General features: G+C 35.5%; 2 protein-coding genes across 3 annotated transcripts; both read right to left on the bottom strand.

Annotated features, from left to right (window-relative positions):
* Positions 1-1018: 1018 nt before the first annotated feature.
* On the bottom strand, positions 1019-5113 carry LOC145068333 (TATA box-binding protein associated factor RNA polymerase I subunit C). 2 transcript variants are annotated; one of them, XR_013688959.1, is made up of 4 exons: positions 4905-5113; positions 3688-4318; positions 1405-3575; positions 1019-1319 (listed from the first exon to the last, which is right to left on the bottom strand). XR_013688959.1 is itself a non-coding variant. In XM_079015287.1 (4 exons), the coding sequence occupies exons 2-4, from the start codon at positions 4232-4234 to the stop codon at positions 1316-1318; spliced, it is 2655 nt and encodes an 884-aa protein (XP_078871413.1). In that variant the 5' UTR covers positions 4235-4318; positions 4905-5113; the 3' UTR covers positions 1019-1315. The 2 variants fall into 2 exon arrangements, 1 of the variants encoding a protein (XP_078871413.1); XM_079015287.1 differs by having other exon boundaries at positions 1472-3575.
* A 5809-nt stretch (positions 5114-10922) lies between these two features.
* LOC145065493 (polyadenylate-binding protein-interacting protein 7-like) lies at positions 10923-14150 on the bottom strand. Its single transcript, XM_079012490.1, has 6 exons — positions 13907-14150; positions 12608-13378; positions 12091-12532; positions 11891-11961; positions 11658-11782; positions 10923-11585 (listed from the first exon to the last, which is right to left on the bottom strand). Exons 2-6 carry the CDS (start codon positions 13280-13282, stop codon positions 11267-11269), a joined length of 1632 nt encoding a protein of 543 aa, XP_078868616.1. The 5' UTR covers positions 13283-13378; positions 13907-14150; the 3' UTR covers positions 10923-11266.
* Positions 14151-25698: the final 11548 nt, after the last annotated feature.

Raw genomic sequence — 25698 nt, 5'->3', positions numbered from 1 at the left:
TCAAATATTAGTCTTCGACGGAAACTTCATAACGTTTGCAAGAAAATTCATATTGATTGCTAAATCTACGAGGAAAAAAAACTTAAATGGTTAAATATATACACGAAACAAAGCTCGTTACCCTTTAAATCATTATCCGGTTCTATAAAAATTAGATAAAACCCTAAGGATGTACTCCATCTTTACACTATCATTGCCGTTTAGATTTTAAAAATTAAAAATTTTAAAAAAAAAAAAGATAATTTTTTTTTTAAAAAATTACCAAGTTCGTGGATTAGACCTCTTGGCGCTTCTTTCAAATTCCTTGCAATGCCACTTGTACCAACTTTAATTAGCACATCCACTTACCTCTTTTAACTTTTGAAAGCATTGCAAAAGAATAGTGACTCGTATTTCTTAATAATTAATTATTAACCTATTATATATATATATATATATATATATATATATATATATATATATATATATATATATATATATCTATATCTTAAGCTATGCAGAATGGTTTTGTGATTCTTATCCATAGGAGATGACCACATCAGCCCACCTCACCTCCATTAACATCTTATCAGCCTTTAGAATATGGTATATTCATCGGTGGAAGAGGAAGATAGAGTGAAGAAGAAGAGTAAGATAGAGAGAGGAAAGAATGAGAGAGATTGTGAGCAATCGTGAAGCTGACTATGGATAGTCACACGTACACACATTAGGGGTGGTGTTTGAGAGAAAGTCACGCATGACTTGTGGCGCCAATTCAGATTACGCGACCACACACTCCATATAGTATGAGCTTCTGAAAACCTTGCAAAAGAGCAGGGGCCCACTCCATATAGTATGGGTGCTCTTACATTCAATGATTAACGAGTAGTCGATAGGTTTGAGGTGGGGGTGAAACCGAAGTGCAATGATTAGAAAACAAAGGATAAACGAATCATTGTTGAGTGTAGAAGATTAGATAGATGATAGCTTAATTCTCATATATCAAACTGATGTGAAATGATTACAAAAATATAGCCACTAGCCAATACATTCCGATCACAATTCATATAGATATTAACTTCAAAAAGTTTATATGAAACAATTTTCCTGTTATAATGATCGTGCAATCCTTTGTCATATTATTTACTCGTAAATGATTGTTGTCACCTATTTCTATCATGTATATTTCATCTTAACTTTTTAGACAGGTGACAAGTGGCAACAAGATCAAAAAATTTGTTTGCACTTTGCACGTTCATAAAAGTTTCACTCATCATAGTCATCATATGCATGCAACCCTTTAATCAAATGCCTTAGGCTCTCCTCTCCTTGTTTTTCATCTGAAATATAATATAATAATAGTTAGAAAATTTGTATGTACATGTATAAATAATATAACAACTTATATATTTATTAACTTATCACCTTCAAGTTCTTCCAATGCTACTATTGTTTCTGATAATTGGAAACCACATTTAAATTGAAGACTTACTTGTGGATATTAGATTTAGCCATGTAGTCTTGATAACAACTAAAACTTTTTTTGAAATTGGAATATTGCCTCTTAAGTAACTTGTACGACTTCATTTCTTTTGGCCCAAAACTCGTAACTTCTTCATTAAATTTAAATTTCAAAGGGCAATTCGAGTCAAAAATCTCTTTCGCATCCTTTTGACCAATCCTAAAAACAACTTTTGTATGCTTCTCATCTTCAAAATCAGAATCCTCCATTTTCAACTTATAAGACCCAAACATTTCTTGATTCTGAGAACCATATAACACATCTTCATTATCATCAGCAAGTGAAACAGCAGTGACATTATAAGCTTCAGATTCTGACTCTGATGCAATGACTTCATTAGCCACCTTCATTACTTCATCACACTCTCGATCGATTTCAGAATCAGCAGACATGTTATCAGCTTTTAACATGTGGGTTTTATGAAAACTTAGCAAAAATGGGATTGGAACAACGGGTCCCACTAAAGAACTACTTGGCTTTTTCTTGTCTGACCATTTACTACTTCGAAATGAAGGTGATCGAAAGAAAAAAGGAGGTAGATGAGATTGATGACATTGAACTTCCAAAAACTCTAAAGGTAAATGTTTTAGTTTCATGGGTAAATCTGGAAGATTTGAATAAGTAGAGAACCCAAATCGTAAATATTTCTTGGGTAGATTGGCCCACATCCTTCTTAAAGCAATCTCATGTATGCTAGTTGGCAAGCTAACATCACGAAACACATCATGAATATTCAAAGATCCACCACAACGAAAAGTCTTAATCTTTTGGCATATAACTTCATGAAAATCATCACCAAAAGAGACGTTTTTTTGGGTTTCTTTATTCAGGTTCTTAACTAGTTCTCTACTCAAGATTCTGGAAAGATCAGATTTCAAGTATCCATCAAGCCAATCAAGTTTCAAATACTGAAATTGCTTTTTAAACTTGTAATCCTCTTCACCTGTTTCATACAGAAAAGAATCTTCTAAATCCTGAGAGTGTTTTCCATGCCCATTTTCTGAAGCTTGTGTAGAATAATCCCATGAAGCACAATATCGATGTGATTCAAGATTCCCTAAGGACGTTAATGTAATTAGTGTAAACCCACCAAACCCATCAGGTTCAAACAACTGAGAAGAGATTTCACTATCAAGAATCCCAAACCCTAAAACAAATTCTTTCTTTTGTTGCCAATTGATCCAACTAGGAAGCCTATCCTTAGAGAATTCCTCTTTCACAATGCAACTACCACAACGACATTCATTAGGGAGTAGTGAAAGATCAGAAGGGAGACCCCATGCATAAAGACAATTACCAGAAGAAGAAGAAGAAGAAGAAGGTGTTCTAACATCTGGGCCATAGCAAAAAAGACTAAATTCACAGTTCCAAAAAGACCCTAATAAAATGGCGTAACCTGATTCAGAAGCCCAATTGTATGTAGTATCCTCAGATTGTGACCTAAAGTTGGATAAACTTGAAACAATAATGTAGCTAGGGTTAGCAAGATAATGTGTCCAACGAAGAAGTGGAATCATTGGTTTTCTTATATCACAAAGGAAAACTGTGTTAGTGGATGCCAAAGTGAAATAGAAACGATCAGGGGCAGAAATGGAAAATGCAAGAAATATATCATTTGTTGCATGCTCAATGCCAAGTTTCAACAAAGGAATGATAGTGCACTTTTCGGGGCGTGAATCAACAAGAAAAACTACAGTAGAGTGAGCAACAATCAGAACTCTTGGATGCCAACTGAAATCACAGCTCAACCATCCACCTTTCTCAGAAACAATAGACTCATCCCAAGAAACTTTGACTTTTTCACCCTTTAACCTTGGAGATGGTAATGAGGGTCTGGAGAAAGAATCCAGATCAAATAAGAACAAATCCCCATTATCTAGCAATACAAGACTTTCTTCAGGTAAATGTGGACTCCAACAAGCATGCACAACTACAGATCTTTTGAACAAGTTATCAGCAACTAATTTCAACAATGGTGTTACTTTACCAGAATTCTCCATTGTGATTCTGATATCGTAGTAATGAACTGAATACATTGTTGAAACCAACAAATACCCAATGGTAGTAGAATCACCTGAAACAAATAGCCAAGTGAGATCAGCAATTTCTCACAACTCAAAAGTCAAAACCTAATAGGTGAAAGGTTTATATAATCTAGTGTCCAATTGATAAAACAAAATAATTACCTGGATTACAATCACAATCAACAAGAGGGCTAACTGAAATCTTGACAATCCGATGATTCAATGCACTTTTTGTGGTAAAAGCTTCGGTCCCACCATGATCTCCTCTGACTTTCAATTGAGAATTCTTAACAGATAACATAACATATCCAATTTTATCCGAATTGGAACCAGTGGGAAAGAATGCAAGAGTCGAATTCGAACCAGGGCATCGCAGCAATTGAAGGGAGTTGAATGCAAGAAGTGTTTCAGGGTTTGAATATGATGAGGGGAGTTGTGAGGCGATAGAAGTGGTTGTGGAAGGAAGGATAGATGATGATTTATGGAGGAATCTAGAGAGGGAGAGGTTAGAGACAGGTGGAGGGATGTGAGGAACAGAAGGTGAAGTGAAGAGATGATTGTGGGTTTGTGATTTGGGAGAGGGGTTAAAGATCAAAGGCCCAATTTTTTTGACACCATCGGTTGTGGTGGCAGGTGAGAGGAGAAGGGGTGGTGAGTGTACAGAAGAGATTGACCACAAGGATTTCCATTCCTCTGAGGTGTTCATCATCCCACAATCATTCACCCACTAAAGAAGGTGGTGATTGTGGAGGCAATTGTGGTGTAGTGGTGGTTCTGGAGACAAAGAAGAAGTCTGAAAAGTAACAGGGAAATCAGGGGGTTAATATACAAAAAAAAAACTTTAATTACTGCATATTTAAGTAATACAATCAATTCTAATTATAAGCATTGTTGATAATATGGGTGAGTGGAAATTAACATTGTTGGTGTCCATAACCTAAATTACATTCAAGGTATCATATAAGCATCATAAGAACATCATTCAAAACAACAGGAGGCATGCCCAGGCTTGACAATAACAGAATTGAACAGATAATTTGGGTGCTACTGTTACAGGTTTAACATCTAGGTTCAATTGCTAATTGAAGCACAAACACATACACAATTGGACTTTTTCGATCAAACAGACCAAGCTGGAGATGTTACAGGTTTAACATCTCGGTATTTCATTCAAAATCAAATCCAATTTCACATTCAAAGATAAATTACTTTCATTACAAATGTTTTTATTTTACAGCTCTTTTATGAGTTATGCATCAATTAACATAAATTCAGAACTATAGCTTCAATGCAACGGATAAGAAGGGAATAACAGAAAGTCGGGAGAAGAAGGAAGACTGACAGCAGGAAAAAAGAAAAAAAAAAAAAAAAAAACGAACCTGTAGCCGTGAGGTCGAAGTCTCCGGTGTAGCTGTGGGGGCGACGGTCTCCGGCCGGTGGCTTCACAGGGGAGGCGCTGGTTAACGGCGGCGAGCAGGGGAGTCGTCGTCGCTTGAGGAGCCAACGATCGAGAGAAGCAGCACAATGGAGGCGTCTGTGTTAGTGTCGCTGTGTATAATAATGTGTATAAGGATGGAGGGCTTCCCTCTCAACATGAATAAAATGTCGTACTTATATGAATTTAATTTTAAAGGGAATATGACTTGCTAAGTTAATTAATTTTTTCGGTATGTTGATAACTTTTTATATATATATATATATATATATATATATATATATATATATATATATATATATATATATATATATATATATATAACAAATTTGTTGGAAGTGTTCACATATTACCATTATGACCTGCTATAGCAGGTTAAATCCTAGATGTGAACGCTTTCAACAAGTTGATTACCTAGATGTGTAAAAAAAATAGTTACCCAAATATGAACAAAACGAAAAGTAAAAATTAAATTACACGAATGGTCCCTATGGTTTGGGGAAATTTGTGTTTTTGGTCCCTAACTTATTTTTTTTAACTTAGATGGTCCTTACTGTTTATTTTTGTTGCGTGTTTGGTCTTTGTCTTACCTAAAAAGACTATTATGCCCTTATTAATTTATTTTTTAATTAATTTTCTTATTTATGTATTTATTTTTTACATTTGTATCTCCTCGGATGATCCCTACTGTTTATTTTTAATTTATTTATTTTTTAACTCGGATGATCCCTACTGTTTATTTTTGTTATGCGTTTGGTCTCTGTCTTACCTAAAAATACTATTTTTCCCTTATTAATTTTTTTAATTAATTTTCTTATTTATGTATTTATTTTTTATAAAAAAAAATTAATATACCCCACATATATGTATCTCCTCACCGTAAACCTGAAACCATATTTGAGAAATTTAATTTGGGTCTTATCGGTCACCATCTCATCTCTCATCCTCACCATCTTCTATTTCTTTTCCATCTTTAGTAACATCGACGTCTTCACCATCCATCTATTTTTGGTACTTCAACTCTGGCGAATCAACACCATAACCTATTGTCTCTTCATCATCAGTAGTGGGTTGTGGTGTTGATTCGACGGAGTTGAAGGACCGAAAAAAGAAGTGATGATGAAGACGTTGATATCACTAAAGATGAAAAATAAATAGAAGTTGAGAAGGATGAAAGACAAGATCGTGAGGAGATACAGATATGTGGGGTCTACTAATTTTTCTTAAATATATAAAGCATAAGTACATAAACAAGAAAAATAATTAAAAAAAATGAATAAGGGCACAATAGTCTTTTTAGGTAAGACAGAGACCAAGTTCGTAACAAAATTAAACAGTACGTACCATCCGAGTTAAAAAAATAAATTAATTAAAAAATAAACAGTAGGGATCATCCGATGAGATACAAATATGTGTGGTCTATTAATTTTTTTAAATATGTAACAAATAAATACATAAATAAGAAAATTAATTAAAAAATAAATTAATAAGGATGCAATAGTCTTTCTAGGTAAGACAGAGACCAAACATGCAACAAGAATAAACAGTTGGGACCATCCAAGTTAAAAAAAATAAGTTAGGGACCAAAAACATAAATTCCCTCAAACCACAGGGACCATTCATGTAATTTAATTTTTACTTTTCGTTTTGTTCATATTTGGGTAACTACTTTTTTGTACACATCTAGGTAACGAACTTGTTGAAAGCGTTCACATTTAGGATTTAACCTGCTATAGCAGGTCATAATGGTCATATGTGAACACTTCCAACAAGTTTGTTACCTACATGTGTACAAAAAAAAGATAGTTACCCAGATGTAAACATACCGAAAAGTTAAATACCTTAATAAGTCATAATCCTATTTTTAAATATATTGGTTTACTTTAAAAAGAATATGATCCATATAGACTAAAAGTGATGGAACTACAAATTGAGAAAATATTTTTCTATGAATATGTTCGGGTTTTGAATTGTTTTGTTGAAATGAGATGACAAAATAAACAAGAGAAAAATAAAACAACTAAATGTTCTATTCCTTGGTTTTTCAAAAAAATTAAAATCAATGATGTCAAGATCGGGTCTACTTAAGATAGTTTCGCGTTTTGCAAATTATGATGGTAAGATATAATCAAGATTTGAAGATATTACTAAAATGAACTAGTTTTCAAACTTGATCCCAATTTTTTTGGTACAATACCAATTATAACTTGATTTTTATTAATACATCCATACTAGAATTAATGTAAGTCTCAAAAATTCAAGCCAAAATTTCCCTTTAAAAATATAAGTAAACCACTCCAATTGCTTTTATAAAAAAGATTAAGTAATAAATTGTTTCAAAACATCATCATGTCATAATAGCAAAACGTATCAAATCGTCAAAACAATGGAAGTCTATAATAAATCAGTAGCGATGCACGTATCGTACAGTCAAGCTAGAGGTTTCCCTCGATCAGAGGAACTATCTGAAAAACATTAAATCAACAAATATAAGCGGAACGCTTAGTGAGTTTTTCGAAATACCACATACCATAATACACATACAATGCATACACACAAGGCTCTCAGCTCTAGTGTCGATCCACCATACAAGCAAACGCTTTCAACTCCAGTAACGATCCACCCAGTCAATGGATCTTGACTCCAATGTCGATCTACCATCAACCTTGTATATATAGGCTCTCAAGTCCACTGTCCCATCAACCCTGAGTATCGAGGCTCTCAGCTCGAGCGTTGATCCACTATCAACCCCTCAACATAGTATGTCGATATATCATACAATCAAACAGTCAAACCAATCACATAATTAATAGACGGAAGACTATACTAGCCTACTTGCCTAATCAGCATACTACAATACATCTACACCCTAACACACAAAAGATATATACTATAACACGATATATAAAAATATAATTTAAATGGAAACATATGTGGTTTACAATTTAAATGAAACCAATATATAAAAATATAATAATAATAATAATAATAGTAATAGTAATAATAATAAAATACTAGTAGCAGGTTAGATCATATAAACAAAAAAATAATAATAATAAAGTGTTGTAGTCTTGAAATATTTCACAACTATATCATCACTAATAATATCTAAAACTATTTTTCTATATATGAAACTAAACGATTACTTTATAATATTAATCACTCTTTTTTTTCAATATGTGACACAAAGTTGTATTGTGTTATTTTTTAATGGGTAATTAAGTATTTAGGCTATTAAAAAATAAAAATTGGATTTAAAAGTCTTGATTTATGTTAATTTCTTTATCAAAAAAATTAAGATAAGTTACTAGTAAAATTTTAGATAGATCACAAATATATTTTATATATTACTTATAATAAATAAAAAAATAGGTGGGTCAAGTGACCCGCCTAGATAATTTGTTTACTTGTCAATGATAACACATAGTATAGTGAAATAATTCGTCTGAACTGAAAATGGATGAAACACAGGTACACGCTCAAACATGTAAGAATCAATCTCACCAACCACCTAGATAACAAACTGAGGTCAAACCTCACCCTACAACTTAAGCTCACCAAGTTTGACAAAAATTCAAACTGGTCAAAAAGTCAACGGTTAATGGCTAAATGGTTAAAGTCAACGGCCACGCACCACAACTATTACCCAGGTCACATCGCAATCACTAAGTGAAAAAATAGTCGCAACTAGCCACCACGACTCGCATTGCAATCCCCCTTATAGCCACCACACTCAAGGCCTTGCATGGCTCAAAAGGAAAGATAAAAACTAGAGTCTTACACTCCCATGGGTCCAGAAGACCCCAAGACTCAAGATTTTGACCTAAAATTTTTAGAACTCCCCATAAATATCATAAAATGGTCCATAATAATGCATAAATTTCTAGATCTAAACATGTAACTACATAAGCACAAAAAGCTCCAATCTTTAAAACTTACAAAGGTCCAGGAGATGCAGAAATGATTGGATCTTTCTTAAATCAAACTTCTTTGCACTATAAGGCTCTCTTTTCTCCTTTGAGATACACAAACAAGAACACAAGGCTCAAGAATACAAGAGGGGAGGCTATAGTTTGCAATGGATGTTGTCTGGAAGTGGAGGCTAAGGGAATGACGAAACATTAGAAGTTTGTGTCATTAAATAGGCCTAAATTTCAAGGCTTCCAAACGGTAGGCAACCTTCCCCACCCAAGCAACGACCCTGAAATGTCTGATATACATGGGGCCTAACTCGCCCCATTTCTGAAACCGGATGACACCCTTTCAAGGCGACACCTTCAGAAACATAAGGTACCCCACTTGAAACTCAAGATTTGATTGATGTCAATCTGTGTAACTCTTCTGTCGACTCTGTGCAGTCTGCAGTCTTTTACCTACCTGTATAAATCAAGAAATTCAACCATAAGTTTTTTTTTGAAACCCAATTTTTTAGTAACTTGCGGGCTAAATACTTAAAATATAAGTTCAACATTAATAAATTCAAATTAATGAAGTAATTACCACCAACAAATAATATCATATAGATATAGGTTAATGCTAATGTCATAGAGGCTTTACAAATCTGTCATTTTGTTTTAAAAGATCCATAATACTTTTTTATAGTCTAGGGACATAAACTTCGTTTTACCTGTTATTTTAACCCTTAAACTATTATAGAAGATTGTAACATCACTTAAAAAAAATATGGATGAACAAGCTTAGATGAATAGGTTTGGAGATGAATCGTATGTGGAGGAACATGAAGTATCGCTCTGGTCTTGGATTTCCTTAAGAAACGTGTTCTCATTTCCCATCAACGTTTATTCATTCTTCGCGTACAAGGCTAATCCAAAATAAGTTTCTCTTAATTTCGTAATGTTTAAGCTAAATTGCTCGGATCGTTGATCCAATAATCATTTTGTCTCACATCACTAGGTTACAAGATGACTTGTATGTTCTAAAAAAACACTCATGAATATATTCTTACACCGTAACCTTTAATTCTAAATTTTCAAGATTCAATACAAGAAGATAGCATATATATGTGACCCACACTGATGATAGAGAGCTAGGTAGAAGGGAGAAAGAAGAATTAATTTTTATCATGTTTTATTTTTATTTATGGTTGTCTTTTCGGTTGATGTTTTTAACTAATAAAAAGGTTGGGAGAAAGGATCATGAGATTGATGTCAACTATTTATTCGGTTGTCTTTACGCAACCAAACAAGTTTACAAACTATAGTGAGGGGTAGAGAGTTTCTCTTAATTTCCTTATGTTTCAACTCAATTGTTGGTATTGTTTCTCATCCATGAAAACGCTAAATAGTATGATGGAACTTTAGTGAGACCTAAACCCGATTTGAACATCCTCATGTTTGCTATGTTCAATTAAAATACGAGGCCAGTACTTTTATATATGATTTGAGGATGAAGACGAGAGCGGGTTGGAGGGTACGTCGCGATGTGAGGTGGGCCATCTCAATTTCAAAATAAATAACATACAAAAGAAATACAAAAGGAGAAACCTTCATACATGTTCATCCATGTGGCTATCTCACTAATGACAAGGCAAAGGTAACAGTAACCTTTTTTTCTTAAAATGATTTTTTTTAAAGAAAAATTGACTTTAATCCCTTTGACAAAACAAAAGAAAAAAACATTATGGACCTTCTAAAAGAATTGCCAAGATTCGTAGAGCCTTAATGGCATTATTCCTGTAGGTTATTCTAAAGTGATTAAATGACCTTTTCATGATTTAGATACTTATAACATCAAAAATCGAGCATTATATTTTCAAATCTTTTACACAACACACTCCATAAACTACTTCTGGAGACAAGACTTTAACCCTCATCGTTTGACTGAGTGGGCCCCTTTACACCACCACCTTCTGTTTTCAAATATGATTAATAAGATAACCACTTTCAACATGATTCCCAAGAACAAATGACTGATTTTTGGAGAAATCTATGATATAAAACAATTCTATCAATCATCATACATTCATTACATCTGCAAAGTGCAAACTGTGTAACAAAAATTACAGTACAGTTGAGTTGAGTTAACAAAAAATAAGCAACGAATCCTCCCTCCTACCCAAAACCAAAACACATGGTTACACCTTAAATCATACACAGATACACTTTTTTCATCTTCTTCTTTTTTTTTTTTCTTTTTTCAGGCTACCAACTAATCTCTTTCTTCCCATATACAAACAAATACTTCCAATTTTCATGGGGTTAAAGCCTTTTTTTCTTTTTTAAATCTTTTTTTTTTTATTGTGTCAAAAAGAAGTAGTATATAATACCTGATGGCTGGTGTTTGTCTTCAATATAGCAGGACCCGAAGGAGCCCAGGCTGGGGCTCAGAGTAGTCAAGCCCCTCTTCTTCAAGCAGGTATCTCTGGACTGCAACCGGGAGTCTAGCTGGCGTGCGGGTCCCACGGGTGTGGTGCCCCGTCCCAACACATATGTACACCTGTACATGCTCGTCTGCTGACCTGGCAACGTTTCTCAGCATTGTGAGATCTCGTTTCAGGACATGAATCGCTTCTGTGACATGCAGCCCATGAAGGTCTATCAGCCTTTCCTGTGATCCTCCTCCTCCTCCTCCCCCTCTTCCTTGCATACTTGGACTCACTGGATTCCTGCCCTCCAAGAACAAAATAATTACAGAACAACCGGGTCAGGAATTGAAAATCAGAAATGACGAAATTAACCTTTGACGATATATGGATTCTTGAGCTTTTCCATGAGCAGCCTTCATTTGCATGTTGTGTAGTTGACCCTTCACACTTAGTTCCTTTGCTAAAGCCTTGTATCCAACAAGGTAAGCTTGTCTAGCCTAAAATTATGTCATTAAATTCATTTCAATATATTAACACTTTTTTTATTTAAAAGAAAAAATTATTATTATTATTATTATTATTATTATTATTATTATTATATATACCTGTTCAAAGTATGCATTGCGAAGACGTGCATGATCACGAGCTTCACCACGCATTTCAGAATACATATTTGCTGTCATGTCATGTCATGTCAATAAAGTTAAAAAGCATTCATTCATACAACTAAAAGAAACTATTTTTTAACAATTATTATTATTATGTTTAATCAAAGAAAAGAGAAATAATTATTATTAGTTATTACCAACAGCATCTCCAGTTTCAAGCCAAACAGGGGCTGAGCGGTTTGAACTCCGGCCACCCAATCTATCTCCATAACTGACCCTACCATGTCCACCATTATTATAAGCACTGGCCAAGACATGAGAGCTTCTACTTGATCCAATGGTGGAATCTTGCGAAGGGTTTCTGTTATATTTCCATATGCTTGAGTCCTGTGAAGCCATTTTTCTAACAGCAGAAGCAAAATCTGTAGCACCACCAGATGGAAGTGGAGCACCACCTGATGAAGATTTGAACATCAGCAAGTTCTCTTTCTCTAAAGGACGATAGGGATTAATATGCTGTTGGACACCATTTTGATCATCTGTAGGAGAAAGTGCAGGAAAATCCATAGCACTAAGATTTGGAGAAGATAGAGCCTTTGAGTTTAGATTCTGATTTAAGCCACCACCATCTACTTGAAGCTGCAATTAGAATGTGAAAACCATTAATAAAAATATTTACATCAGAAATTAAAGGTAGGAGGATATAGGATATACCTCAAGCTGAGTAAGCATCTCAATTGTCAGATTCAAGTCGCCTCCATTTGCAAAATAAACATCTGCAAGACTTTCAGCTGCAAAACCTGCAAACTGGGAAGCCAGAAACTCAAGAGGGTTTACTTCTGTTCCTTCCATCTGTTGTTCATTAAGCATATCATCTAGGTACCCATGGACAGGATCACCATTGTAGGAAGGCCCGTTGTGTAGCTGATCACCATGAATGTCCCAGGGTTTAGCAGGTTGAAAACTAGCTGAGGAAGATGAAATGGGATACCCCATCTTTTTGTTAAAGCTATTTCCATTTGTTTCATTGACATCTGCTAGAGATAAGGTTGAGAAGGGAAGTGTATTGATTCCTTGAGGATCTTCTTCTCCTGCAACATGGAAGTCTGGAGTGATGTCATCAGGTAGCTGATGACGCCAGTATTGGTGAGCCTCATCATCTGAATTATTTGATACAGATGACTCTGATCTGTCTAGTACTGCTTTCCCTGGTGTTGTAGCACCAAAATTACCAAAACTTGAAGATGCATCAGGAGCAGCAACACTTGCAGAAGGTGATCTTAGAGCAAATGGAACAAATTCTGCTGCATCTGGATTTAAACGAATTGTTTTGCCTGTTGTGATAAGCTTTTTGTCAATGGCGGAAGCCCCTTGATTGGACAAGCTCATTATTCTTCAAGGTCAATAAACAGAAAGGAAACTAAGGGCATATAATATAACACTCTGAAACTGAAGCAGCAAATTGCAGCTTTTATTACCCAAATCCTGCAAAACGCATATCTTAGACCATAAACCAAACAAAAAATCTAAAAATTGCATTTCACAATTTCCGTTATCCAAACAACAAAGCAAACCAATGCAGTCAACATGCTATTCAATACACATATACCATATGATTCACCAAAAATAAGATAAGCTCCATCGGAAACAATCTACTATAGACTTAAGATGAGTAAACCTTCAAAAAACTCGAATGATAAGAGCCAAGACGATATTTTTCATAAATTACAACATTATCGATAGACCAGATCCAACAAAATTTCCTTCCTAGAACTCCAGATTACAACGTAATTACAATTAACTAAAATTACAATGATTTGCCGTTCATAACCTACTGTAATAAAAACACACGAAGCTAACGGAGCTCAGGAAAGGAAATAATCATAAAAAAACAAAATCAGCTAAAACCACAACTTCACACATTATTAATTCACCAATCCAGAGAGATCTCATAAAGTACAGTAAATTCGCAAGATCTGATTGTAGCACAAGCTGTATGTGCTGAATTCATACCTTTGCGAAGCTCGATGATTGAAGAAACCATATAATATGGATCCATCGCCGATTACGAAAAGATAAAGATAAGATGACGAAGATAAGAGGTGTGTGAAAAAGGAAAAGAAAGAAAAAGAGAAGAACAGAGAGACAGAAGTAGAGAGAAGATTTGGGCGTCTCTGAAGTTGTGAAGGCTGTATCTTGTTCTTCGTTGAAAAAATTCTAGGTTTTCTTGTATGGAACAAACCCTCTTGACCACCACAAAATGAAGAGAAAAGAGGACCTTGGCCTGTTTATGTATATCTCTATCCCAAGCACACACAAATCACTTGCAACCTCATACGTAGATGCTATGCTTAAATATTTTTAAGATTAATTAACTCATTTAATTATCTTTTAAAAAATAATTATATTATTATTGTGTATGCTAAACTCATTTTATTTTTTAATCATGTATAAAATAATATTTTGTAACCAATAAATTCTTAATGGTTATTAAATATTTACGAATTTAGAATAAGACTTGATTATTATCTTCTAATACGCTAAAAAAAATCATTATCTTATTATTTTGTATAATAAAATCATTTTATATTATGATTTTATATAATAAAACCATTATTTGTTCTGATTTTGTATTTTGTATAATAAAACCGTTTTAAGTTTTATTTTTATACAATAAAACATTTATTTTTCTTTTTGTGTCCTATATTTTTCTCTTAGATAAATGATATTTGATAAATTTTTCATTAATTCCACAAATGAATTAAAATAACTCGGCATAGGCCAAACCATATCTTTAAGAGGGTGTTTGACTAAGCTTTTGAAAGAGCAAAAGTCCTCTTTGGAAAAGTTGTGAAAAGTCAGGTTTCTATGACTTTTCCAAAAAGTTCATTTTCCTTATATAAAAAAATAGCTTTTACAAGATTACCAAACATCTTTTACCTTTTTATCTTTTCCTAAAAGTTAAAAGATGTTTTAAAAGATTAAACAAACACCCCCTAAGATTCTTGGCCCGTTTTAAGCTCGTAATCATTGCAAAGCTAAGCATAATTGTAGTTCATTTATTAAATCAATGAGACATTTGTTAATTATCATTATATCAAGGATTTAGTAGTTAATCTCTCTCCTAAATATTTATCTTCCTTCTTTGACCTTTTTTTCTTTCTATTCCTGGTATTCTTTATGTCGTTGCCTCCCTCTTCCACGGCCATAAGTTTGCTATGTGTGGTCCTCATGAGCTACACTTTCATTCAATGAGATATAGAGGTGACAATTTTTGACCCAACTCGTTAAACGAGTTTATTTTAACTCGCCAACCTGTTTATTTAATGGGTTCGGTTGGGTTACATGTTTGGGATCGCCATGGTCAACCCGCCAACTCGATTATATATATATATATATATATATACACACACACACACACACACTCTGTAACATCCCAACTCCCAGTTATAAATTTGAAGCTTTTATATTCATATTTTTAGACCTACTTGACGAGTTGGTTGCCCCAACTCGCCATGTAGAAACTGATCCGGCTGTGGAGATTATGAAGCCTACTCGACGAGTTAGAGGACCCAACTCGACGACTTGAGGTTGTGCATGAAAACCCTAATTTTTAGGGTTTACACCCTATTTAAAGGACCTTAAGTCCTCTCTCCAACCACCACCCTATCGTCCAGAAGAAAACCCTAAACAAGCTAACCTTTCATTTTGAGTGTGTACAAGGCCAAAGAGTGTGTGTTTGGTGTATTTCTTGGAGAAGCTTGAAGGTTTAGGAGCTTGGAACGAGAATGAGCTTATAGATCTGGCATCTACAGTTGTAGCAACATTTTGAAGGTAAAAAGTCGTTACCTTGATCATTTTCTTGTTAGATCTCTCCATTCAAGAGTTTAGGGCCTTTTTAGCCCACTTTGGATCCATTTTTGGAAGTTGAGCATGATTTGAAGGTATAACTTCATATCTGGACTCCTCTAGGCCCCCATAGTCATAAAGTTATCGGCTTTATCTAGTCTTGGCCTTTTTCCATGCCCTAAACCTCTTCCTAAGACTAGTTTTGGGTGTTTTAGCCTCTTAAGGCCTTGCATGCACGTAAATTTGGCAACTTTACGTGGTAACTACACCCTATGAAGTTAGATCTACAGTTTGGAGCCTTGGTTTCACTTAAAAGTGTCTGAATGAGAAAAAAGGCTAAACGAACTCGATGAGTTGCATAGCCAACTCGACGAGTTGGATAGGGTTTACTCGCCTTCTGGATTATGGGTGAACTCGGCGAGTGGGTGAGATGACTCGGCGAGTTGATTAAGGTTATCCCGGTCCTCTAGACACTGAAGAACTCGGCGAGTTACTCAGGTAACTCGGCGAGTTGACTTGAGTTTTCGGTTTTTGGGTTTTAAAGGAACTCAACGAGTCAGTAGATGAACTCGACGAGTTGTGTCAACAAGGACTGTTGACCTTGACCGTTGACTTTGGCTTTGACCAAGGGTTGACCAAGTTTAACTTCCAAGGGTATTTTGGTAATTTGGGATTCTAATGGAATCAGTCATATGGGGATTACAGGCAGTGAGTTTGGAGATGAGAGTTGGGATTTAATCTTCTTGATTCAGCATTACTTGTGAGTGTAACATCCGGGAATTTGGATGTATCTATTTAACCCTTCTTCTTCTCCAAGTTGTCAAGTTTAGTCCATAAAAGAGGAGTGTGGCAGGAGAGTATGTTGGGCGTACTGAGGAGTACGCTACGCGTACTCGTGGGATGGTTTTGGACGTGGATGCTGCTAGGTACGCTGGGCGTACCAAAGATTATGCTGGGCGTAGTCGGCCCAGATGCAAAACCCTAAATTAGACGTGTGCACTATATAAGGAATGATATGGCCTTATCCTCAGCCACCATTTCACAGAGAGAAACCCTAAGAGAGCACCATCATCGTTCTAAAGTGGTGTATGAGTGTTTTGAGCTATAAAGAGCCTTTATGTGATGGTGAAGAAGAAGAGGAGGTCTTTGTGGAGGCTAGAAGTTGGAGTTCAAGTTTGGATCTGAGCTCTTCAGAGGGTGGAGCTTCTTCTAGAGGTAAAAAGCTCATAGCTTTCCTTATCATGTTTGTGTTGTGCTTGATGGACCAACTTTTAGGGTTTTTGGTCCCAAGTTGGAGGCTTTATGAGCAAATGGTCTCCATAAGCTAGAATCTGCCTTATTTCAGTGTATTATGAGTTGTAAGTTCGTAAAAATCCAGTCTTGGTCGTTAATATTAAGTCAAGCTTGAGTTAAGGACTTAATGAGGAAAGAGGTTAAGAGTTTGGAGAGGTTGGTGGTCTTTATAGCTATACAAAGGCTTAAAGGTTCCGACTTTATGGCTTAAGAGGCAGTAGAGGGTCTAGATCTGTGATATGATCCCGTGTCTTAAGCTATTCAGACCAAAAATATCGAAAGGATGAGTCTGGGACTTACGCTGGGCGTAAGTCTCAAAACGCGCAACATAGTGGGTTGAGGTCCCCGATCAGTTCCATGCGCGTTTGGGTACGTTGAGCGTACCAAGGGGGTACACCCCGCGTAACTCCTTCTGGGGGTTTTTGGGCTAAGCGTTATGTTGGGCCTTGAGTTTTGGGCCTGGAGTTTGGACTTCATGCAATGGAGTCTTGGACTAGAGAAGTGGATATATGTGTTTTGGGCCCTTGGTTTGGGCTTGCCTCTTAGGTTGGGATTTGGGTCGTGTGAGGGCCCATTTATTATTGGGCCTTGGTGGGCCTAATGGGCTTAGGGCATTAATGGGTTGGTAGGTGGTCTATCTTTAGACACAATAAGTGAGAGGTTGGACTTAACTCCTAATTGAGATAATTGTGGTTTTGGCACAGGGTTAGAGGCAGGTGCATAGCAACAGTGTTTATAGGAGTTGTTCTTCACCCGAGGTGAGTCTTCTCACTATACATTACCTAGAGTGGTATTTATGTGTAGACCGGAGGGTCTTGTATGCTATGTGTATGTATGAGATTATGTGCACTGTATTATATGTATGCTATGTGTTGAATAGACCGGGCCGGAGGGCCCAACGATATAGACCGGACCGAAGGGTCCAACGACACACACTGGACCGACGGGTCTGACGAGTTATGACCGGACCAGAGGGTCCAACGAGCTACGGGACTGGAGGGTCCCGCTGAGACACATCGACCGGAGGGTCGTACTGTAGCCTCGTGTGGCGTATGTGTTGTATGAGGTATTTTGGGGAACTCACCAAGCTTCGTGCTTACAGTGTTATGTGTTATGTGTTTCAAGTTTTCAGGTTAGCGGGACGACACCGACTTGATTGTACACACCAGAGGAAGAGCTACGTTTTGAGGATCCTGGATTATTAATATGGAGTTATGTTTTGAAAATCGAACAAATAAGATTGTTTTACAAAATGTTATAAAAGTATGCATTTTAAAAATGAAAATTTTGTTTTAAATTTTCACGTCGTTACAGTGAGGTGAGTTTTCCTCACTATACTTAGGGGTCAAAGGCACCAAGGCCGACCCATTGGATTTGATATCCTAGTAGTTGATGATATGTTGAGTATAAGTTAGTTATGCATGCTAGTTTGCTATGCTAGTTTGGTAGATCTGTAGGACTACCTGTGGTACTGTCTGATTATCTGTATGTGCATTTAGATGTTACATGTCGACATGTTGTGTGGTTAAGGTTGACGTTGTACTGCTCTGTGCGGTGACCAACAAACCCTGGAGTATGCCAAATATGAGTTGAGGGCCGATAGAGCATGCCAGACTCATATTGAGGACTCCCAAGCATTCCAAATGCGAGTTGAGGGTCAGGTGAGCATGCCAGACTCTCACTGAGGGTTGATCGATTATATTCCAGTCTTAGGACTGAAGGAGCAAGACAGTCATAAGTTGTGGGCTCGAGAGCAAGCCAGACTTATGTTATGGGCTCGGGAGCAAGCTATATGTGAGTTGTAGGCCTGAAAGGCAAGCCAGACTCATATTGTGGGCTCGGGGGTGATCTAGTCTGTAGAGTTGTGGACCCATTACATGCTATTATAATGTGTGATATTTGTTATGTATCGGTATTTTAGGGGAACTCACTAAGCTTCGGGGGCTTACAGTTTTGGATTTTTGTTTCAGGTACTTTGGATGATCACGGTAAGGAGAAGGCTTGATCGTGCACCTCCTCACATTTTATGATTTTGATTTATGGGATACTCTGATATGAAACTATTTTGAAAACATTTTGTAATAAGTAATGGTTTTTGGATGCTTGAAAAACTTTTAAAATTTTTATGAGTTTTATATTTTTTATCAATTTTATTTTCATCTCCATCGATTTATCCGAATCGTATTACTACATGCCCTAACTGAGAACTCCACACTCACGAGTCATGACTCATATATTGGCGGTCGCTCATCGTTGGTCACCCACTTGTTGTCGGCGATCACACGGTCATCCACTCATATCATTGATTGTCGCCCTCCACCAACTGATCGGAGAAAATCCACTACTCATCGTTGTTGCTCCTATGCTTATACGGGTTATGCAGGTTGGGTTTGACCCAGTGACCCGCAAACCCAAATGCGTGCTATGTGGGCTGGGTTGTGTTGATGTTTCCAACCCGCCAACCCATATATTATATGGGTTGGGTTGGGTCAATGTATTATGACCCACCAACCCGAACTCAATATTAGTGTTTCTGGAATATTCTTGATTGCTGATAGGTATAAGGATTTGAATAGATTAAAATATTATTATTTTAAAATTTAAATCAGGATTTATCCTTGTGATCCCCTAGCTATAAATATGATCATTTGGCTCATTATTTTCGTTCATACCTTTACCTACAAGATTAGGAATGAAGATTATATCCCTCTCCTCTCTCATCTTCATTCTAGGGTTTTTATGGTTTTGGGTACAAATCATTAGAGGCACTAAACTTTTGGTGCTTGCTTTCCAAGGTTTTCAAGAAGGATATTGGTGTGATTATTTTATATAATAATCAAAATGTATGTAAAACCTGAATCTATGTAAATTTCAATTATCAAAGAGTTCCCTTAAGGTTCTTGATGTTTATAGTTTATTGCTATCAATAGCGAAAACATAGATCCAAATAGGTTGCATGTGAACTTAAGAGTTAAGCATTTTTTTTCCGCCTCATGTATAGATTTATAACTTATAAAATCCATCAATGGTATCAGAGTCATAGTTTTCTGTTGATTGTGCATAAAATGAATAGATCAAAGAATTAAGGTTTATTGAAAAAATAAACCCTGGCCCATGAGATTTTCGACTTTGCTAGGGGTTCCTGAAACCCCAGCCTCCCTAACCCTGTTTTCAAAAATTGGGGGGGGGGAGGGGGGGGGGGGTTCCTTAGGGTTTATTTTGTTTTCATAATTATTATTTTAAATACATTAAATTTTAAATAATTAAAACCTGATAAACCTAAACCCTAATTTTTGAAAATTAGTAGGGTATTGGATAAGGATTAAATTTGAATTATTTTATTATTAATTTAAATAATTATTTAATCCTTAAATGATTTGAATTAATTTAATTAAGTGATAAATATTAAATCATAATTGATAAAAATTAATTTAATTGATAGTTTAATTAAAAGATAAAGATTAAATCATAATTGGTTTAATATTAATTAATTAAAGTTTAATCCAGATAGTTAATATCTAAACCTTGTATTTTGAAAAATTTTAAAATACATCTTATAATTTAGGGGTGAGCATGGTGCGGTTTTCGTGTCAAATCGAACCGCAAACTGCAAGGTGCGGTTTCTGTAGGGTAAAAACCGATAGGTGCGGTTTTTGTTTTGGTGCGGTTTTACAATTTTACATGTGGTTTCGGTTCCATTCAGTGCAGTTTCGGTTTTTAACCAAAAAAATGTGTTTGTTCGGTTTTGTGGTTAAAATGGTACGGTTTAAATGTAGAATTTTGTGGACTTTATTTTATGTTCATATTTGTGTTACAAATAATTAGCATTTTGACAAATTTAAATGTATTTAATATGCCTATGAGGTAGTTTTATGTTACTTGGTAAATTCCTATCGAAATATATATATATAGTTATTTATGATATTAGGATTTTGAGACTTGCATTGTATGTTGCCTTGCAAAGGATTTGATTTTATAATCTCAAACTACATTGCTTAGTCAATCATTATTGTTTATATATATATAGATTTGTCTTTTAATTTGAATTGCATTATGGTTTTCATAAGCAAAATGAAAAATGCTAATGGTATGCAATTGATACGAATGCTCAAACTATAAAGCAAACTAGCAAAGCATAGTTCTTATATAGTAGAGAAGAACAAAGATTTTTTAACAAAATATTTTTTTATTAAATCGATATATATATATATATATATATATATATATATATATATATATATATATATATATATATATATATCGGTTTTTATGGTGCAGTTTGACAGTATAAAACCGCACCACACCGAAAATTGCAGTTTTTCTAAAATTTAAAGCCGCACCATCAGTTTTATATTAGGTTTTGGTTTTTCGGTCTAGGTTTTTCGGTCATTTTGCGGTTTTTTGCTTTGCGGTTTGGTTTTTGCTCACCCCTACCTTATATATATTGTTAAAAGTTTAACTACTATATATAAGGAAAGTCAGTCGAATCAATAATATGTCTCATTCACGAAACCATGCTATAAAGAGGGTATAAGGAAAGAGGCCTATAAAATAATCGTTGAATGAGTGTCCTTTTCACCGACCACTCTCATGTGTGGTGGAGGGGCGTTAGTCGAACAGGTTGATAGAACATAACCTCATTAAAAGTATAATTATATAAAGTACTAAAATTTTCTTTAAAATCTCATTGTTGACACTTTAGGAAAAAATGTGAAATTGTATGATAATCAATGAAAATGCAGATCATTCTTTATATATCATTAGTGGAGCATACATGGCTAACCGACACACTAATTTGGGACTATAAAGTTGAATGATGATACAAATCGTAAATTATCATTGTTAGTGGAACATGTATGATTAACCGGCACGTCAATTAGAGATGATAAAAGACATCGATGTTGTCAAGCGGGTTTGCATGGTTATTCACATCTCATTTGTGATCCTCGACATCCCAGTCACAAAAGCGAGAGCATAATCCGAGATTAAACATGTCATTGATAAGATCCAATGAATCTCAAAAACTCTAGGAGTTTCATAAGATTGAAATTGGTAAAAGCTTTATCTACCTGAAAAAATCGAAAATATGGATCCTAGTCTTAATTTAAATTTTGGGTTAATAATTAAGGATTGAAATCAACTAACTTGAATTCTCTCTTTTCTTATTTTTAGATGGCTTATGAAGATAGAAATGGTCTTCCTAATTCTTATGGAAATGGTTTTACTCAATCTTCTGGAGATGGTCTTCCAATTTCAAGTCAAGGTGAAATTGTTTTCCTTTCCTTAAGAAATGGTGGAACTAGACATCATGTTTCTTCGAATCTTCCACCTCCTCCTCCTATGACTCTCCCAACGTCATGTTTTCCTCAAGTTGAAAGATATGAGACTACATAATCCCTATTGGCATGCATACATCAAGATGGAAACTTTGTGTGTGCGCATGTTCTAAAAATGAAATCGTACATTGACAAGTTGGATAGAATGGGTGTCGTTTTCCCAAGGGAGTGAGCCATGGATTTGGTTCTTCTCTCGCTTCTAAATTCGTATGATTAGTTCATTGAGAACTTTTATGTGATGAATATCGATGTGACCCTAATTGATCTTACCCAAATGTTGATGGTTGTTAAAGCGGAAATACTTAAGAACACATCTGAAGCAGAGATACTTATAAGGTCTAATTCTAAGTTTTCCATGGACATTGACAATGGTGGTCCAGAAAATATTTCTCTTCCCAATAGAAAAGGGTCGTCCAAGATCAAACCGTTTGACCCTATGGTAAAGAAAAAGGCTAGTTTTGGGATCGTTCCATGTGTTACCCCAAAGAGTCCATTTGTTTCTAATGGCAATTGAAGGGACATTGGTTGCGAAGCTGTCCAAAGTACCTGAAGGATCTCAAAAATGGTAAATTCAATCCATATGACTCTACGTCAGGTACATCCATTATATAACTCCATTGTTTTATAAGTTCCTATTCATAGACTGTTAATACATAATGTGATGATCACATTTTGATGATATTGCATGATCCAAGAGAAAGAATGAAGCTTAAGCAGAATGAGCTAAATCTGATCATAAGAGATGGACTTTTGTCACATGTTTCGATGGTTAGAATTTGGAGATACTATTAAGGAGTTAGGATAATTTAATAAATTTTTATTACTTTTCAAATATGTATAGAAACATAGTTTTCTCTTTATGCATTGTAAGGACAGGTTCCAATTTTCCTTTTCAATAAAATGAAGTTCTAGTTCATCTGGTTTATATTTCCCTGCAATGGCATAAATGAATATGTTTTCTAATAATGGCAATGTTAATTGTGGATTTGATCCTTATGAATTTCTTTGTGGTACTGTCATAATCAAACAAGTGAAAAGATATCCCATCACCAAGTTTCAATTGGACAGATACTTGGAATCATATAATTCAAATTGTGCGATGCATGAGAATATTGTTCGTTTGAAAATTATGACTAAATTCATTTTACACGTTTATATGAGGCAAGTGAAAGACTAATGGATTTAGTACATATTGATATGGACTATTCAGATCCGCCGCAAAGGACGATAACTATATTTGTCATGATTTACTGATGATTCAGTAAATATTTTTTTGTTTATAAGATTAAAAAATTCTAAGACTTTGAAAAGATTTAAAGAGTAGCAGAACGAATAGAAAAATATATTAGGCAGAAAGCTAAAAAGTTTCTCTAGTCTGAAAAGAAATGAAAAGTACTTTACTATCGTGTTTTATGATCATCTTAGTGATTGTGGATTTGGGACCTAGAATCATAAAGTTGTCATTTTTGGTGTTGAAATCCACCCATGCATGAGTTAGGGCCTCTTTCATGAAAGAAGAATGTTATACTTTGAGTTTGGATCCATTTGGGTCTTGTAAAGTCACCAAGTTAGTGACTTTATTGGTTTAGACGTTAAATAGAACTCTGATCTGTGATTTGGACCCATGGTTTGAAGCATTAAGTGCTTAATAACAAAAATGACTTAATAGAGAAGTACGTTGGGCGTACAAGCTGGTACGCGCAACGTATAGGTCATGAAGCCAATACGCACTGCGTATAGCTAAGTACGCCTTGCGTACTCAGTTAGAGTGGGCTTCGCACATGTGGGCCTCGGTTTGGGCCATTCCTTGGACATTGTTGCTTTGGGCCTTAATGGGTCATCAAAAATCGGACTTTTGGGCTAAGAATATGTTTGGGCTTTAGGGTAACGCCCATTTGAGGAGTTTGGGTCCAATTTGGAAAATTGGGCCATAAGTGGGTCATTAGTGGACCTTGGTAGATTGCTGAGTGTTGGGCCTTTTATATGATGGATTTGGGCCTTAGCCATGGATTAGATTAGGCCCTGGCTAAAATGGTCATTTTACCCCAAGAATGGATTATTGGATATGTAACATTCATAAAATTATTGAAAAATTTAAACTTTTTAAGCAACTCAAAAAACAACATTTGTTTACAAATTGTTTTCAAAATAAGTTTCACATTAGAGAAATCCCAAAATCGTAAAACAAAACATGAGGAGGTGCACGATCACGCATTCGCCTTCGCGCGATCCACTGATGTACATGAAACAAAATCCAAAACTATAAGCCCAAAGCTTAGTGAGTTCCCCCCAAAATACCAATACATAACAAACAACACAAATATAATAACAACATGCAATGGGTCCACAACTTTACAAACTTGATTACCCCCTGAGCTCACAACATAAGTCTGGCTTGCCCCACGGGCCCACAACTTATGTATGGCTTGCTCACCGGCCTGATCAGTCAACAGACTGAATACCGCTAAGCCCTCAGTACGAGTCTGGCATGCTCTGCCCGACCCTCAGCTCGTATCTGGAAGGAATGCTCATGAGTCCTCAGTATGAGTCTGACATGCCCTCCCTAGCCCTCAGCTAATATCTGCTATACTCTAGGGTTTGTTGGCTACAATACAAAGCAGTACTACCTCAACCCATCCACATAATATGTCGACATATAATAGATAATATCATAATTAGATAAACAGGTAGTCCTATAGATCTACCATACTAGCATAACAAGACTAGCATGCACATCTATATCATACTCATCATATTAGCAATATCAGGTTATCAACCCAATGGGTCGACCTTGGTGCCTTCAACCCGAAAGTATAGTGAGGAAGACTCACCTCACAATGTCGAACCGAACTGAAACCTCCGACTGCCGACTCACCAAAAATCCCGAACTATCACAATAAACAAACACCCAATCAACAATTGGAATACCACTCTTGACTAAGGGCCCCAAACATAGGGTGGTTGTGTTGGGTTTTGAGCATTCTAACACTCCTAAGTGTACATGCAACCCTAAATACCTTGGATCTATGTTTTCTCTATTATACATGCAAATAAGAACTTCCAAGGTATTATCCTAATCTAGCATACAAAACAATAACTATAACAAGATAGAATACATACCTCTTTGGTGTAGAAAGTCTTCATGAAGCTTGAGTGCCTAGTGCCCCAAGTGTGACACCTCAAATGGAATCACAATCATCAAAACACTTGGAATAACTTGAGAGAATTCTTACAACTCATGAAATCGGCTAGCCCTCTCTAGAACCCTACTAGTCGCCAATTTTGCCAAGAATAATATCTTTATATAGTGTTACAATTAGGGCAAAC

This window comes from Lactuca serriola, chromosome 8 (assembly GCF_051521515.1).
Source record: "Lactuca serriola cultivar US96UC23 chromosome 8, Lser_US96UC23_V15, whole genome shotgun sequence".
Lineage (NCBI taxonomy): Eukaryota > Viridiplantae > Streptophyta > Magnoliopsida > Asterales > Asteraceae > Lactuca > Lactuca serriola.
This window is presented reverse-complemented; position numbering and strand designations above follow the sequence as displayed.